At 43.9% G+C, this 15,291-nt stretch overlaps 2 protein-coding genes across 5 annotated transcripts in view; one reads left to right on the top strand and one right to left on the bottom strand.

Moving 5' to 3' along the window:
- The window catches only part of GUCD1 (guanylyl cyclase domain containing 1), a 48,986-nt gene extending 38,256 nt beyond the window's left edge, over positions 1-10,730 (bottom strand). The window contains exons 1-6 of one of the 2 annotated variants that reach the window (XR_012663244.1): positions 10,512-10,676; positions 8,671-8,755; positions 7,032-7,197; positions 6,187-6,278; positions 4,346-4,587; positions 3,573-3,878 (exon numbers count right to left, since the gene is read on the bottom strand). Coding sequence is in view for 1 of the 2 variants with exons in the window: in XM_075110534.1 (XP_074966635.1) it covers positions 3,787-3,878; positions 4,346-4,587; positions 6,187-6,278; positions 7,032-7,197; positions 8,671-8,755; positions 10,512-10,548 (714 nt within the window). In the remaining variant the exon portion in view is untranslated. Of the gene's footprint in view, positions 1-891; positions 3,879-4,345; positions 4,588-6,186; positions 6,279-7,031; positions 7,198-8,670; positions 8,756-10,511 lie in introns of those variants that run through there. The other variant, XM_075110534.1, reaches the window with a different exon arrangement.
- Positions 10,731-10,940: 210 nt separating this feature from the next.
- On the top strand, positions 10,941-14,994 carry SNRPD3 (small nuclear ribonucleoprotein D3 polypeptide). 3 transcript variants are annotated; one of them, XM_075110536.1, is made up of 4 exons: positions 10,941-11,075; positions 11,774-11,925; positions 12,752-12,944; positions 13,826-14,994. In XM_075110536.1, the coding sequence occupies exons 2-4, from the start codon at positions 11,800-11,802 to the stop codon at positions 13,885-13,887; spliced, it is 381 nt and encodes a 126-aa protein (XP_074966637.1). In that variant the 5' UTR covers positions 10,941-11,075; positions 11,774-11,799; the 3' UTR covers positions 13,888-14,994. The 3 variants fall into 3 exon arrangements, with proteins under 3 accessions (XP_074966637.1, XP_074966638.1, XP_074966639.1); XM_075110537.1 differs by having other exon boundaries at positions 10,957-11,027; XM_075110538.1 differs by having other exon boundaries at positions 11,022-11,068.
- Positions 14,995-15,291: the final 297 nt, after the last annotated feature.

The raw sequence follows: 15,291 nt of genomic DNA, 5'->3' as shown, positions 1-15,291 counted from the left end.
CATTGATAAAAAATGATGATGAAACTTATTCAGTACTATGATATAGTTTGATGGAGATGTTGAGTTCAGAGGACATAACAATTTTTTACATAAGCTTTATATTGTGTGCCCATTTACTTCTGCTTTCCAGCTTTTACCCTCTACCCAAATGCATAATTTAGGGAGAAAGGAGGCATGAATTTTTTTCATCTGTTTTTTTAAAATGGCGAACTATTTGATGCAGTTCTGTCAGAGCCAAGTAATGCCTCAGACATCCCAGTTGAAGACCTGTGGGTACTCTAAAGCAAGACCACTTTGGTTCTATTTCCTTTTATGTACTACAGCCACAGTTGGGCCAATATCTTTGATTGGCTCCTTCAAGGTGCAAAAGTAGTGCTGCAGACAGGTGCTTTTAATACCTTCAGAAGTTCAGTGCCATGTTATGAGGCAAAACCAGAAACACTACCATAGGCAAGGCTGGTGCAGTTGCATACTTTTCATTGTGAACAGAAAGCCACAGCGATGCTATTAGGGATCAGCATGGGTAATGAAAACTACTTCCCTGGAGCTGCACTCCAGTAGGATGTTCAGTGGTAGCAGAGTACACGAAACAGCTGTTACATATAGATATTACATTTGCTATTCTCAGCTACCTGTGTATATTGAAATTTTGTTTTGAATGATTCAGGTAATGCAGATGTTCAGGAAGTGCAGAATGAATACAATTTACAGCCTACCAGCTATGAATTTATAACTGAAATAAATACTTGAACTCACCTTTTTTTTTTCTCTCCCCCAAATTACAATTTCAGCTACACCATTTCTGGTTATGTAACATATCCTCTAAAGACTTTCCAACATTTTTCAGAATAAGCTGGTTAATAAATGCACTTGCTACATTATGTTACAGGATTATCTGTGACTTCAAACCTTTATTGAGAATGGCTTAATTACAAATAAAAATATATTTATGTATAAAATCCCTGCATGTAAAATACCCCATCCTTTGCTATTGACATCATGAAGGAAATGAAGTGACAAAACATTTTCAGAATTAGTATTTTGACAGACAATCTCGTAATGGGAAACAAAGTTTCAGAAAACACAGGTGTTCTGAATGCTTGTGCAGTGAGCTCCTTTTTAATTTGAATTTGTGTCATGCAAATACTCAGTCTCTTCACTTGGCTTTTGCGTCTTCCTCCGTGCATTTTCATCTCTCATAGCTATCTTCCATTTGGCAGCTGTAAGAGATCCTGTCACAATGGTGGAGCTCTCCCTTTAGTCTGTATTAGCTTAAACAGCTTTGTTTCTTTATCTTTCAGTTTTGTTGAAGTATTTAAACCCTGGGTACCAAACATTTAACAGTCAATATTGTTACACCTATCTGTGCACTTCAGAACACTTAGCATGCCCTTAGCTTCATGTTTTACATCTGAGCTCAAGATTTGTATTTGGAGAACTGAACCAGTAAGAGGCCAAATGTTAGTTATAAGCCTTTTGTAAGAATTGTTTTTATTTAGCTAACCAAGCCTGCTCTAAAATATATCCCGTGGCAGTTTAATGGTATTGAATGAACTACCTACCTGAAAATGCATGGGTTAAGTAAGTACCCTTCCAACTTGTAGTTTACACACCTGTTAATTAGTAACATAGCTAACAAGAATCTCTCTAAATCAAACATCATGAATTTGAACGTGGACATAAAAATTCCCAGAACGGTAGCCTTCTGGTGACTGACTCTGGAGGAGCTGGAAGGCATTATCTATAACAGGGTTTGGACCTTTTTTCTGGGATTCTGCTGGTGGCACTTAAGTACTGGTTCTACTGCTCACAAATCACATCCTACTTTTTACTAATTTTGCAAGTATAAGTGCCAGAATGTATTCCAGCTTCCCCAATGATAAGCAAAATTTGATACACTTGAAAATTCCTTACCACATACTTTCTCTTCGGAACTTTTTAAAGGGCACTGCATTTTAAATGTCTGTTACTATTTTCAGCCTTTGTACAAAGGCGCACTCCTGATTCTACTAAGCATACTTACTGAATGCTTTCCAGATACTTTTCAGTATGTCAACAACTGATGAAAGAAAATGTTTTCTCTTAGAAAAACCTTTTACCATGCTGAAAGTAGATTACTATTTATTATTTCCACTACTAAATGGTAATGTCTTTTTACTGTTACTCCACCCAGTCCCAGATTTTGAACGGTTAATTTCCTAAAACCATGCCAAAGGTGTGAGATCTTGGTCTTCAGTGCAAAATAAAATTTTACTAGCTTTACATCAGTATTGATTTTTCTACCCCCTTCCACATAGGCAGGACTGGAGATCAAGACTTGTAAGAAATTGTGATGGATGAATCTGAAATAGGTAGCTATTTCTTACACTTTACAGTGCTCCTCTGCAAAGTAATTAAACCCAGGTAATACAGGAAAGGATTGTGAATGGGGTGCTAACAGTTTCACTTGCTAATGTCTGAATACAGGAACTTGAACTTAATCTAAATACAGCTGTAGTATAAGAGCTAGAAGGTCTGAGTTCCTGCCTTTTTACTTGTAGCAGAGATGTTTGTATTCCCTCTTTTCTGAATTTATTTCAGCTCTTCTTAGGTCACTGAACCAATAGCAAAATTTGGCTCAAATTATACAATCATAGAATGGTTTGGGTTGGAAGGGACCCTTTAGAGGTCATCTAGTCCAACCCCCCTGCAGTGAGCAGGGACATCTTCAACCAGATCAGTTGCTCAGAGCCCCGTCCAACCTGGCCTTGGATGTTTCCAGGGATGGGGCATCTACCACCTCTCTGGGCAACCTGTTGCAACATTTTACTTACAATCCGGTATATGCTGTCAGATATTTGCAATTTGCACACAAGATGTATACCATTAATGTGGATGATCACTTTCTGTATTTGCCTAATAATTTTAAAGTTTATATTTAGAATGGATTCTGCAGAAAGGGGCACATATGGGTGACATAACATTTAGAGGTTTTTGCAAAGAATATAAAGACTTGTAGGTACAAATAAAATACCTTCACTTAAACTTTGGGGCCAATACAAAGCTCTGAGTAGTAATTCTAAAGGATTTAGCCAAAAGGGATTGAGTTTGTAGTACAAGGGAACGATACCAGTAACTACAATTCAAAATCTAATGCAGTGGCATAAACACTAAATCTGTGTAAGGTGAATTTGGTACATGGGAAGTTTCCTTGAGTAAACGTGTTTCATTCCTACAATGTGGACAATACTGATGAGCCAGCAAGGGATTTTAAAAGTGGTTAAGTTACTATTTTTTTCCTTCCATAATACCCTGTTGAACCTCAAATCCGTAGATTTAGGATGAAGATCAGCCCTTTATGCTTTGACAGAGAGAGAAAAAAGTATTTTCTGTTTTTTCCCATGGTTTTGTTTACCTAAACCTATGCATGTATTACCAGGTGTTGAAGTTCAGAAATTTGGTGCTTTTTTTCTCATGTGTTTAATTTGAAAATAAGCTCAGAGTGAAGAGGCTCTTGGGCCTGTATTTTAAAACTGCTGTCAAGTGTGCAATATTGAAAATGAGGGAAAAAAACCAAAACAAAACATAAAAACAAACCTAAAACATACATTGCAAAATCAGATACATAAGCAGAAAAATAAGGTAAAGACAGCATTGCAATAAAGTCCTATCAACGTCTATAAAGCCTCCCTTGCTAAGATCCCCCTGCAGTTCAGGAGCAAGGTCTCTGCAGGGGGAGTCCTGAGACAAGCAGCCAGCTGCCACACAGGCTGCACAGGAAAGGACCAGAAGTATCAGATGTGGATGTCAGCTGTCTGTGTAGATGAACAGAATATCTTCATCAGTGCCGTAACTTGTCCTGGCTTCCTCAAAGTTACTGATGCTGGTGCAGCATGTTCCTGTTAAGGAGGAACAAAATGTTACTAAAAATTCAGACGCATTTGCCTGTGAAAGGCTCTTAAGCTGGGCTAGCAGCTTTGACAAAGAAAAGTAACTAGTACCTATCAGCTTAGGTCACAGCATTACTCAGGTAGATCTTTTCACCTCACAGGCAGTGCTCACTTAAGTAATGCTGTAAATAGGTACTAATTGGCCATCCTGTTACATTCTGAACAACAGTTCAGCATCTCTCACTAAGCCCTCTGAAAGCCAAATGAGTTTGCTAGAATGCTATTTCAGTGCCTCAAGTAAATCACAGCACAGAATGCAGCACTGGTTTAATTAACGTGGTGAAACCCTTTCTGACAAATTTGTTAGTGATGCTTGAAATATACATGCACTATGAGGGGAAGTCCAGCTGTGGATCTGTATTACAGACATGTTAGTAATGCAGTGGCTGAGAATCCAAAAGGAACAGGCAACTCACGGTCAGCATAGGCAGGGTTGTTGTAGTAAATACTCCCTGAGGCTTTGTTGTAGCCACATAATACAATGAAATGGCCCTGGTAGTCAGGATTCCTGCAGAAGCACTTTTGTCCAATGGGGAGGAAGCAGCAGTATTTGACAGGACTTGAGCACAGATCACACAATAGCAGGACTGCATTCACTAGGACGATGGCTACATGACCTTGGGAGAGGTGATTTTGGATGTCTTGAACAGTTACTGTGCTGCAAAAATAAAATAAAATTAACACGCTTTGGAAAGACACTGCTCTATAATGAAGTGTGTGATGATGGCCAGTATGTATGACATGCAGCTGACATGGTTATTTTTATATCACAGGTACAGCTTTTTGCTCTCAAACCCTGCAAGCTTTGCTGCAGACAAAGCCTGATAAAACCTGTGTCACTGAAGGCCTTTTGAGCTCATTATTGCTATTGAGGTGCAGAGCAACAGCTCTGGATGCTGCAGTAATACAAAAGTAATCTCAGGACATAACAGATGCCCCAGAGAATACTAAAGGAGCTGGCAACTCATTCAGTAACTTGAGAGACTTCTGTTGTGGGAAGATCTTAACTAAGTGAAGTGTTCTCTCCTGCTCTTCGAAAATCTCTGAAGCACCAGATCTTTATCGACTGAGTGGTTAAAGATGGTATAATCACTAACCAAATTAAGATGTGCCCAAATTTCCCTCTGTCACATTGGAATATGTTTCTCCCAGTTGCAATTTTGGACTACCTGATGCTCTTGAGGCTTTATTTCTGTAGTACCTCCTACAGAGAGTGAGTATTAACCAAACATAACCTATAATCTCATCTGTTAAAAGCTGTCCTTCACTGAGGCAGATGGTGTATTCCATATGCATTAGAAGCTCATCCCTTGGATGAGTTCCAGACGTCTGGGTTGTACACGCTACCTAACTGAGCTCAGGTGCTTTTAAATCTTTTCCACTGTCACTTCTCCTCTTTGGTGCCCCAGCCTCAGTTCTGCACAGGTACATATGCCCTCTCTTCCTGCCTTGATCAAGGCCACGGATCTTAAGACTGCTGAAGCAAAATGGACCAAATATCCCTTCTGTCCTGTCACAGCTCTAGTTAGACAGATGGTGCCATACAGACTCCGTGTATGTTAAAAAGCACGGTTAACGATTCTGCTGAACAAAAGTTGCATTGCAGCATTCAAGTTCTGTTGCAGCTGCCCTGTACCCTCTCTTCTTTTCTTGCTCCTAATCATTTAACCCACTTCGACAACAGAGATCCAAATCCAGCTTCACTATAAAATGGGATGCAACTCAAGTTGAACGTGGACGCTTAGCTCAGTCCCATGTAGAATATCACCATTGATTGTGAAACAATGCTGCAGTTTTTCCCCTTCTCCTGGGTTTGCAGTTCTTTCATAGAGGTTCCTTATTTCATCCTCCTCTTGGCAAAAGCTCGTATGCTAGATTTTTCTTTGCATGTCTGTCTAGGAACGGAGAGCTGTAATGTTTGCAGAGCTCTAGGAACAACGGGCTGTGTACCCATGCAGCACTCCTTAATTCCAGCGATGGCCCATGAGAGTGCTGGAGGCACTCCCTACTGGGTAATTTTAATGGATAATCAAATTCAAAACATAAACTATAGTCAACTCCTGTCAGCGTTTTCAAATTACTTAGTCTGTGTTGTGACTATTTTTCCTCAAACTTCATTAGTAACTCTTGATGTCATTCACAAAAATGTCTCAGGGCTTGATTTCAGTCTCTTTCACTGGTTTAGCTTGGTGACTCCAAGAAAACCATGGGGCCCACAGAATCTTCAAAGGGAGAGGAAAGAAAACAGCCATCTTACCACTTCTCTACCAGCACCTTGCAGGCTTTGGCTTGTGCAAAGAGCTGATTCACTCGATTCTCTTCTGTGTCAAAGTGCTTCCTGTAAAATGACTGGAGATAACAGAAGTTATGAACTGGAATGATGCTTACCTTAGGTAATCCACCACTTAGTCCCTGCTGGCAAGGGCCTGCATAAGTTGGAGATCTGGCTATGGATAAGAGATTTCTCCCTTAGTTCACTGCTAAGAGGATAAGGATACCTCCTCTAAATTATAAGTTTAAATTCAGTCCTGGTCAGTTCTTGTTGTAATTTCCCTCCAGTGGCTATTCAGCTGCCTCCGTGACAGAAGCCCTTCTGGTTCGTACTGGGCAGGAGCTTGCATTAGAAAAGCCATCACCACTACAGGCCCTCGCTGGCCACCTGGCTGGCACCCTTGAAGAGGCCGAGCTTTCCACAGACATGGAGGCCAAGCTCCCCTCTCGCCTGTAGAGGTGGTTCTTCCAGGTCAGGGCTGAGGCACAGTGGTGGGGAGAGTGTGGAAACTAGCACTGCTGCTGCCCAGGCTATACCTGCTCTGTAGATAAACAGAGGGCTTTGGTTTCTAAGGCTGTTAAATAGGCAGAGCCTTTCCTGAGCACTACAGGAAAACTTTTTTTAAAATTCCTCTTATGGAATCAAAGATGTAAATATGTGGGATTGTATCTAGCCTCACATTTGGAACCGATTTGTGCCAGTTTTAGCAATACGTGAACTTTGTTTACAGGAACTGTGGTTAATTGTCAGTAACACGGCAGAGCTTTTATAGCCTGACACACGGGGCTTCTAGAACTGTCTGCCGTCTCCCAGTAGACAGGAATACTAACCTGATTTTTGTAGCCCTTGTCTACTCCAAGCGTCTGCGTGCAAAACTTATGCTTAACACCGAAGTGCCGCATTAGGTAGGCCAGGTCAATAGTCCAGATACTCTTTGTTAAGTGGAGCTCCTGGATGGCTTTCTGAAATTCATCGTTGTCCAAATGATTCAGGTACCTGTGGCATGAGGAAAGGCAGGGGAAGGGAAGCACAGATCTTAGGAGATGCGAAATGTGTACTGTAGCCCAAGCCACCACATCACAGGACATAAAAACTGAAACAATGGGATTGGCTAAGAAATAATCAAAAAATCCCAACCCACAAAGGAGCCACAAATTTAAGGGTAGGGATTAGGGAATATTTAACTTGATTTATTGCTGACTTTTTAAAATTGGAAATGCATGGGTATCGACAGTTTCATAGTGCTAGAAATGTGCAGGTGTTGTACAATAGGCAAGCTATACTGAGCAAGTACGGAACTCTGTCCTGGAGGGCTTACAGTCTAAATGTACAAGCATATTAGAGCAAACACAGAAAGAAGTGTTAAAGACTAAAACTTGCTTCACGCAATAGATGGATTTCAAAAGGAGGAACTGTAAAGGAAGTCAGTAAATATTCAAAGGAAGGAAATCTTAGGTGCTGATGGCACAAAAGGCAATAAAGGGGAGATGAAGTCAGGAGGAAGCTTGGGACAGCTTGCAAAGGGGTGGGAGAGGCAGTTACAGAGGGTTCTGGAAGTCAGAAATCAAATGGAAGTAAATGGGAAAAAAAACCCAAAAGGACTGGAATTGAGGATGCTGGGCAAACAAGGTCAGATCAGTAGGGTGAGAAGATTAACCCTGGAAGCTGAGTTTTGGGCAGAATGGAGTGGCAAAGAGGTAAAGGGAATAAAGAGGCAGAGATTACAGTAGTCAAGATGGGAAATTACCAGCACACGGACTAACGTCTTGGCAGAAGGGATGGAGAGAAATGAAAATCTTCTGCTTCATATCTACTAAGTGGACATCTAAATAGGTATTTCTCCTGCACCTAAGCTCATGTTCCTCTGTGGAAGGAAAGAGGAGTTCAGCAGCACAGCTACTAGGTCAAAAAAAGAAAACCCAAACCAAAGCCAAAAAAATAAAAACCCCAAAGGGCAATACAGTGCATTGTTTTGAAGTTGAAACTACTGGAACAAAACCACTCATCCCACAGACCGGGGGCTCAGCAGGACAGAGGTGGTATATACTCGTGAAGGGGGATATGCCTGCCCGTCACTTGAAACCACAGAAAGGGATTCAGTGACTGGCTGTGCTAACTATCTGTTCTGAATTACAGCAACTGGAAAGGGGGATAACTTGTCGTTAGCTTATGCATGCCAATCTGCAGAGTTCTTAGAGCTGATGAGATATTTTGCATCTGTCAAAACAGTCAATTATTCAAAAGGGTCTTAAGTTCATCTTAGTTTTTATTTTCCCTTGCTCCTGCTGGAGTGCTGTGCCAGGCCAAAGCAGCAGTGATTCTCCAGGCGTACCTGAGAATATGTGACCTCATAAGACTAAGTTAAACTCAGAGCTGCCTCAGCACTCCTCCTCTCCCTGGGTGTTGCTTCCCACTACCCCTCTCATGGGATGGGCTTTCCCACCCATTCAAAGCGGAACAGTCACTTACTGCAGCACCATCCTGGAGCAGGCCAGCCCACAGTCCCAGTGGTACAACTGCTGAATAACTGGCACCTTCAGCTGGATGCAGTCAACTGTAGTGAGAACACCCCATTGTGAGTGAAACACAGATGTCAGTCCATACAGGAATGTTTTTTCCACACCTTGGCATTAAAAGTCAGCTTGTCCTCAGCCCTACAGTGGTAGAAACTTAGAAACATTTTTTACTTTACCTGACTGGTGGGTATTTTTTTTTTCTTAGGGGAAAGTCTATTTGGTATTTCTGTACAGCTAAGCATTTGGTTAGTCTCCTACTCCTTTACTGTTCTATACCTGGATCGCTTTGCCACACGGCACACTCCCTTTTCCTTGGAGGCTTCCTTTTATTCTTTTTGGTGGGCTAACATACCCGCCAGCCACTAACTACGAAGCTGTGTCCCCAGCTAACAGTAGGTAAGGCATGGGTATTCGTCCTTTCTCTTGTGTCTGAATGTATTTCTGTGCCACAGGAGATAAACCCAGCTGTGAGAAAACAGGCACAACCAAGATTTCTAGGCATTGATCTCTTACGAGCCCCACAGATTTGAGCCTTTCCTACAGGTGTCTTTTGCCTCAGGGACTGTAATTTATGTGAGCAATTTTAGGTTAACGAAGCTCACAAATGGTACCAGCGGGCCTTCTGTATTAACTCCCTCAAAAACTCAACAAAGGGAGAGGGAAAAAGGACAATCTCTAGCAAAAAGTCCTAGAATACACATAACTCCTTCCCTCTAGCTCAGCTTTTATTCCTATAGGGTTGGCAATGTGGTGGTTTCAGTGTCAGAAACACCCTTACGCTTGAAGGACCTGAAGAGTTGTGCCTGTTATTGCCACTTCAGTGTCAGCCGAAGGGAGTTAATCACGAAGGTCTTTTCTCCTTAACCTTACCTTTGATCGAGAAAAGACCTTTGGAAAGTTCTGTTGACACAAGGTCAACTACATTTTAAGATGGGAATAAAAATTGCATTTGATATCAAGTGGACTGGTCTGGTTTTGATGTAATTTCATTTATAAAACTTTTTAGATACTGTTGTTTGTAATCTTGTATTATTTTTAGTGAAGCTATAGCCTACCGTAGGGACAAGCCAATACACATATTCTGGATTCTTTCCAAATATTTTTTCATAGCTGTGCCACTGTTTAATCATGGCTTTGAAGACTGGCATACGCGTTGGTATATCCAGTCTGTTTGATTAATCTAGGTTAAGGTGCTCTTAAGCATCATAAAGAAAAAATTAAAACCTAATTCCCAGATTCTCCTCAAACCAGGATCCGTAAGGTTTTTGTCTTCGTTTTTTCCTGGCACGTTATGCTCCTGTCCCTTCTTTGTTGGCACCCACGGCCTCTGTCAGGTCCCACGACAAACTGAAGAGGTGCATGCTTCCTATGCGAACACTTCAAAGGGCACTTTATCACTTCAATTTACTTGGACGTTCAGCTTCCAGGTATCCTGTTTCCCAACACACCCAGACCTCTCCAGCGGTGATGGCAGCTGTCCGGAGGTACGAGACAAGCCACTCTGTGCTGGGGCTGTAAGTAACGCTGAAGCACCGCTCCGCTTCCCCGGCTCCTCGGCGCAACGGACCTCCAGGCGGAGCCTGTACCCCCGCGCCGCGCCGCCGGGGCCTCCCTAGGGCCGGCAAGAGCCGCCCGCTCCCCGCCGCGAGCCAGTGCCGTGCCCCGGGCTCCCTCCTCGGCCCCGCCGCCGCCCGCCCCGCAGCTCAGTCCCCGCCCCGCCGCGGGCTCGGCCCGGCGCCCCACACTCCCCGGGCTGCTGCGGAAAGCGGTCCCGCGGCGGCGGGGCGCACTAACCTGGCGGCGGCTCCCCAGCCTCCCGGGGGCTCTTCATGGCGACGGCGGGGCCTGCCGCCCGCTCACTGCCGGCCCCGCCGAGCCGGCCCCCGCGGCGGCGCGGCTCAGGGGCCCGGCATGCCTCGGCGCGGTGCTGGCTCCTCCCGGCCGTGGGGGCGGGGGTGGAGGCGGGGGCTGGGGGAGGCCGGGCCCCGAGGCTGTGGCCCCGCGCCGTGGCGGAGGCACTGGCGGCGGGCGGGGCCGAGGGCCGGGGCGCCGCCTGGGGTGGGCGGGGCGGCGCGGGGCGCGCCGGTAGCCAGCCCTATCCCGGGGGCGGCCACCGCCGGCGGGAGGGGGCAGGGCTGCGGCGAAACCGCGGTGCCGAGGCGAGGCGGCCCTGGGAGCCCCGGGGGCGGGGCGGGGGCGGGGGCGGGGGCGGGGCAGGGAGGGGGCGGGGCAGGGCCGCTCCGCACCGCGCATGCTGCTGCCGCTGCTGCCGCCGCCTTCCGGTTCCGGCGCGCGGTGCACGGCGGGAAGGTGGGGCGGCCATTAGGGGCTGAGCGCGGGCCCTGGCTGAGGCGGGTGGTGAGTGGTTGCGGGTTCCGCTTCGAGCGGGGCTCCTGGGTGTCCTCGGTAGTGGTGGGGCCGTCCTCGATCTGTGGGGAGCATCCGAGCTGCGCCGCCTCCCCGGTCCCTGTGGGGGTGAAGCAGAGGCTGGACGGCCGCAGGCCTCGGGGGGGCTCGGCTCAGTGCGGTCCCTCGGAGGGCTCGGCCCGGCCCGCCCCGACGCGTGTGGGTCTCCCCGCTGGCTCGTGCCCTCCGCTGCCCTGGGGGGGGCTTGTGCTTGGGGCCTTCAGCGCAGTGGGGCTGCGCGGGGCGCCCGCCGGGTGTGCGGCTCGGCTTGGCCGGGTTCGGTCCGGCGGGGTGGCTCTTGCTGTCGTGGCCGCGTTACCCGCAGGTCCCGCCTAGCTCATAGGCAGTCAGGCCGGCCCTACCGTGTCGGGGTCTGTCTAGGGCAGTTTCCATTTGAGGTGCACCTGGCTGTACAAGTGTACTGTTACCTGGTATCTACACGTGGCTTTCCTTGGTCAGAAGAGACCTCGAAAAGTCTTACTTTTAAGTGTTGTTCCTGTGGGCATTTTTCTAGAAAAGTTTTATTTATGCTGTGTCAAAGCATATGGTGTGTTCAGGTTCTTTACACTGGGAAAGATCATAGTTTGTGTAGGTAAAACCCAGACTACAACTCTCTTTGTAATTATGTCCTTTGGCTTTTTCCTTGTCAGAGGTGTAGAGCAGTGACACTGCAAACATGTCGATTGGAGTGCCAATTAAAGTCCTGCATGAGGCTGAAGGCCATATTGTGACATGTGAGACCAACACAGGAGAGGTTTACCGAGGCAAACTTATTGAAGCTGAAGACAACATGAATTGTCAGGTATACCTGCTTCAGAAGGCTGGAGGGAAGGACGTCTGATCTGTGCCTGGGAAGACCGATAGCTGGCTTATTGGCAGCTTCATTGAAAGATGTGCTTTTAGTCTCAAGATAAAGAAAACTGTACTGATGCATGTACACTCTTCATGTAGCTTATGAGCATAAGCATATGCTTACTGTAGTGAAATGGATTTGGGATGGAATCCTGGAATTCTCTGGAACTTTTCTTCAGAAAAAGATGTGTTTTCTGAAAACTTTCTGGCATTTTTCTTCAGTAAAGATCTGCATCTTTGAAATGCTCTAAAGAGGCCAGAGCTTATTTGTTCCAGTTTGAGAGTCAAATTTGGCATTCCTGTCAATAGTATCAGGGTTATTAAGATTCTGTTCTGTGAACAATGCTTCTACTGGAGTTCTTTATCTAGAGCTACTGAGCATAAGAATAAACAAACCTGATTTAAGAAATGGAAACTTTTTTTAATGCATGTTACTTTAGTCATCCCAAGAGGGCTTAATTTTGATTGACTTTAGGCAAGTCATTGTTGAAATTAAAATGCTTCGTTATTAGTTAGGACTAGAACAGCTTTATTAAAACTGATTCAGTATGAGAAAACAAAACTCACAAACTGGGGAGAAGGCAAAAGTCCTGGGCCTGCTTGAATAGTAGTAGGCTCAGTAGTATGTTTAAGTGGTTCTGGATGCCTTGTGTCACAACTCTAGTTGAGAAAGCAGCATGCTTGGAAAGGCTTTGGTTTTGGTACTTGAATCCTGGCTGTATATTCTGCAGGCAAGAGAAGCATCTGTATTCCACTGACTGGTCTTTACCTTCTAGATGTCCAACATAACGGTGACTTACAGAGATGGACGAGTGGCACAGCTTGAACAGGTGTACATCAGAGGTAGCAAGATACGGTTTCTCATTTTACCAGATATGTTGAAGAATGCTCCTATGCTAAAGAGCATGAAGAATAAAAACCAGGGTTCTGGAGCTGGGCGAGGAAAAGCAGCTATTCTCAAAGCTCAAGGTGTGTACAGTTTGTTTATGGTCCTTCCCCTCCTCCACCATTTTGCTGTAGAACTAGAAAACCCTCATCTCTGTTGCTGAGGACATATAATCTGCAAGAAATGGAAAGATTACAAATTCATACATTTGTTTATTGTTTTTCTGTATATTTCATCTTGTGGGGGGAGACAGGACTCGAACTGCTCAGTTATCTGAATGTGTAATGTTGATGCTGCAATAATTTAGATATAGTGAGTAGTCATGTTAAATGGCAGCTTTATGTATAAACTTCATCTTCTGTTTTTTGGTGATTGTGGCCACAAGCTGTTTGGAATACTATGGGAAGGGTTCAGGTATTCTTGTTGAGCTTTTGTAGGAAACCCAATTCAGATATTAAGACAGTACTTTAAACTACTGGCAAGCTGTAATTATTAGTCATTCTGCAGTTCACTCTCATTTGTACCTTTCTCAGGGGAACAATCTAGTTATAACAAGATTGAGTAATAATCATGGGCCAGAAAGTCCTTGGTTAACTTTAGCAAATTCAGTAAGGTTACGTGGGGGAGTAACATCTGCTGAAATCTGCTGCGTTCTGTTGCAAAGCCTTGGAAGAGCATGGGGTTTTAGATCTCTTGGGCTATATAAATTTGTGTGTCAACTCAGCAGGAACACAAAGCATATGAATATTCACTGCATCTGTTCTAAGTAGCAAGGCTGTGTAACCATTAGTTCTGGTTCTTCCTAAGACGACTTGGCTGTCATACTACTTTCTGAACTTCATAGGATAGGCTTGTTTCCTTCTCAGCAAGACACTTGGAGTGTTGTTTATGTTTTGCTTGTCAGTTGTGTCTGACAATATGCAGTTATGTCATTCACATCATCCCTGATGTTTTCTTTCTTCAGTGGCTGCAAGAGGAAGAGGTCGTGGTATGGGCCGTGGCAACATCTTCCAGAAGCGAAGATAATTTCGATCTTGACCGACGTGGTTTTTTTTTTTTTTATTAGGGGGTATTAAATTGACTACATCTGCATTGGTATCAGCTTTGTTTAATAAATGTTTCTGACAAAAACTTGTCTGCTATTACGTGATAGGATTCCTCTTGGGCAAATATATTGTAGGTTGATTTCAAACTTAAAATAGCTTTGTCTGGAAAGTAGTGGACTTTGTATCTAGATTTGACTACTTTGTATTTGTGTGATGCATTGACTTCTAAAGATCATCATCTTTTCTTTTTCTTGTTTAGTCCTGTTGTGATTTCATTTTCTAAAGAATTGGAAGGCATTCTTGATGAAGACTTTTTAAATAGTATGTTTTAAGGTTATGTTAGCAGCTGCATTTATGGAAAACATAGTGAAACAGAGGCAGCTTCCTGAGAAGCAAAGTAGTATGTTCATTTGCTTTATATGTGGACCTACAATAGATAGAGGTCCATCTTCAGATCTGTATGTTGAGCTTGTATTCTTGCGTTTCTTATTTTTCTTTTTGGGTACAGGGAGAATTTTTGATTAGGAACACATAACTTTGATAGCCTGAGTCTATATTTGCAGTGAAAAATTCTACTCTGACTCTTAGTAGTTTTTCCCTCTGCTTGGGAAAAGACAATAGAATATAAAACAGGAATTTTCATGGATAAACCTAAAAGGTTTTGTGGATTTGAAAGGTAGTGCAGGTGTATGGGGAAAGTCTTATAAATGGATATCCATTAAATACAACTCGATACAAATGCTAATCTTTTGAACAGAACTTAAGATCGACTTCAGCTTTTGGTCTTAGCGTCTACGCAGTCATAGATCATCAGCTGATCTGGAGCAGGCTGCATGTAGTTATAAATTTATTTTGCTAAAAGTATAGTGTGGTTGTTCTTACTAAAATGTTTGAAATGTTTGTGACACTTCTGTGCCCAACCACCTACTTGCCTACAATCAGTTACCAGTCTGTACATGTATGAAATAGCAAGTCTTGCTTTTTTTCCTCTGATGCTGTGAGGACTCCCTTGTGTGCAGACATGGAAGTTGAACTAATGTATTAATTTGTTGAATTGTCTGTAAATAAAGCTGTATTTGGTCTCACATTGCTAGAAAAGCCCTGCTACGTGTTATTCTGGATAGTAATGATCCTAAATAATTGCATTAGAAACCTCCTTAAAATGTGTTTAAGATACACTTGAGCTTAACTATAAAAAACATTGTAGTGTTGTCTTATGCCTAGACTGACAAACTTGTCCAAAACACAGGACAGTTCACAAAGCCCTGCTTGAAAACATGTTCATCTAGCAGCAATGCTTTCCTGAAGACAGTGTTTTTAACTTAAAATAAGCAATTTGGGGCTTTAGTAGTTATATTAAACACTTGTGGAAGTGTGTCATTCT

Source organism: Phalacrocorax aristotelis, chromosome 15 (assembly GCF_949628215.1).
Source record: "Phalacrocorax aristotelis chromosome 15, bGulAri2.1, whole genome shotgun sequence".
Lineage (NCBI taxonomy): Eukaryota > Metazoa > Chordata > Aves > Suliformes > Phalacrocoracidae > Phalacrocorax > Phalacrocorax aristotelis.
The sequence above is the reverse complement of the archived record's forward strand: the minus strand, read 5'-3'. Positions and strand labels throughout refer to the sequence as shown.

Bases quoted from the DNA above. Each gene is read 5' to 3' on its own strand.
- SNRPD3 (XM_075110536.1), top strand. From the start codon at position 11,800: ATGTCGATTGGAGTGCCAATTAAAGTCCTGCATGAGGCTGAAGGCCAT. The intron at 11,926-12,751 runs GTATACCTGCTT...TTTACCTTCTAG, and splicing joins AAGACAACATGAATTGTCAG to ATGTCCAACATAACGGTGAC. The intron at 12,945-13,825 runs GTGTGTACAGTT...TTCTTTCTTCAG, and splicing joins AGCTATTCTCAAAGCTCAAG to TGGCTGCAAGAGGAAGAGGT.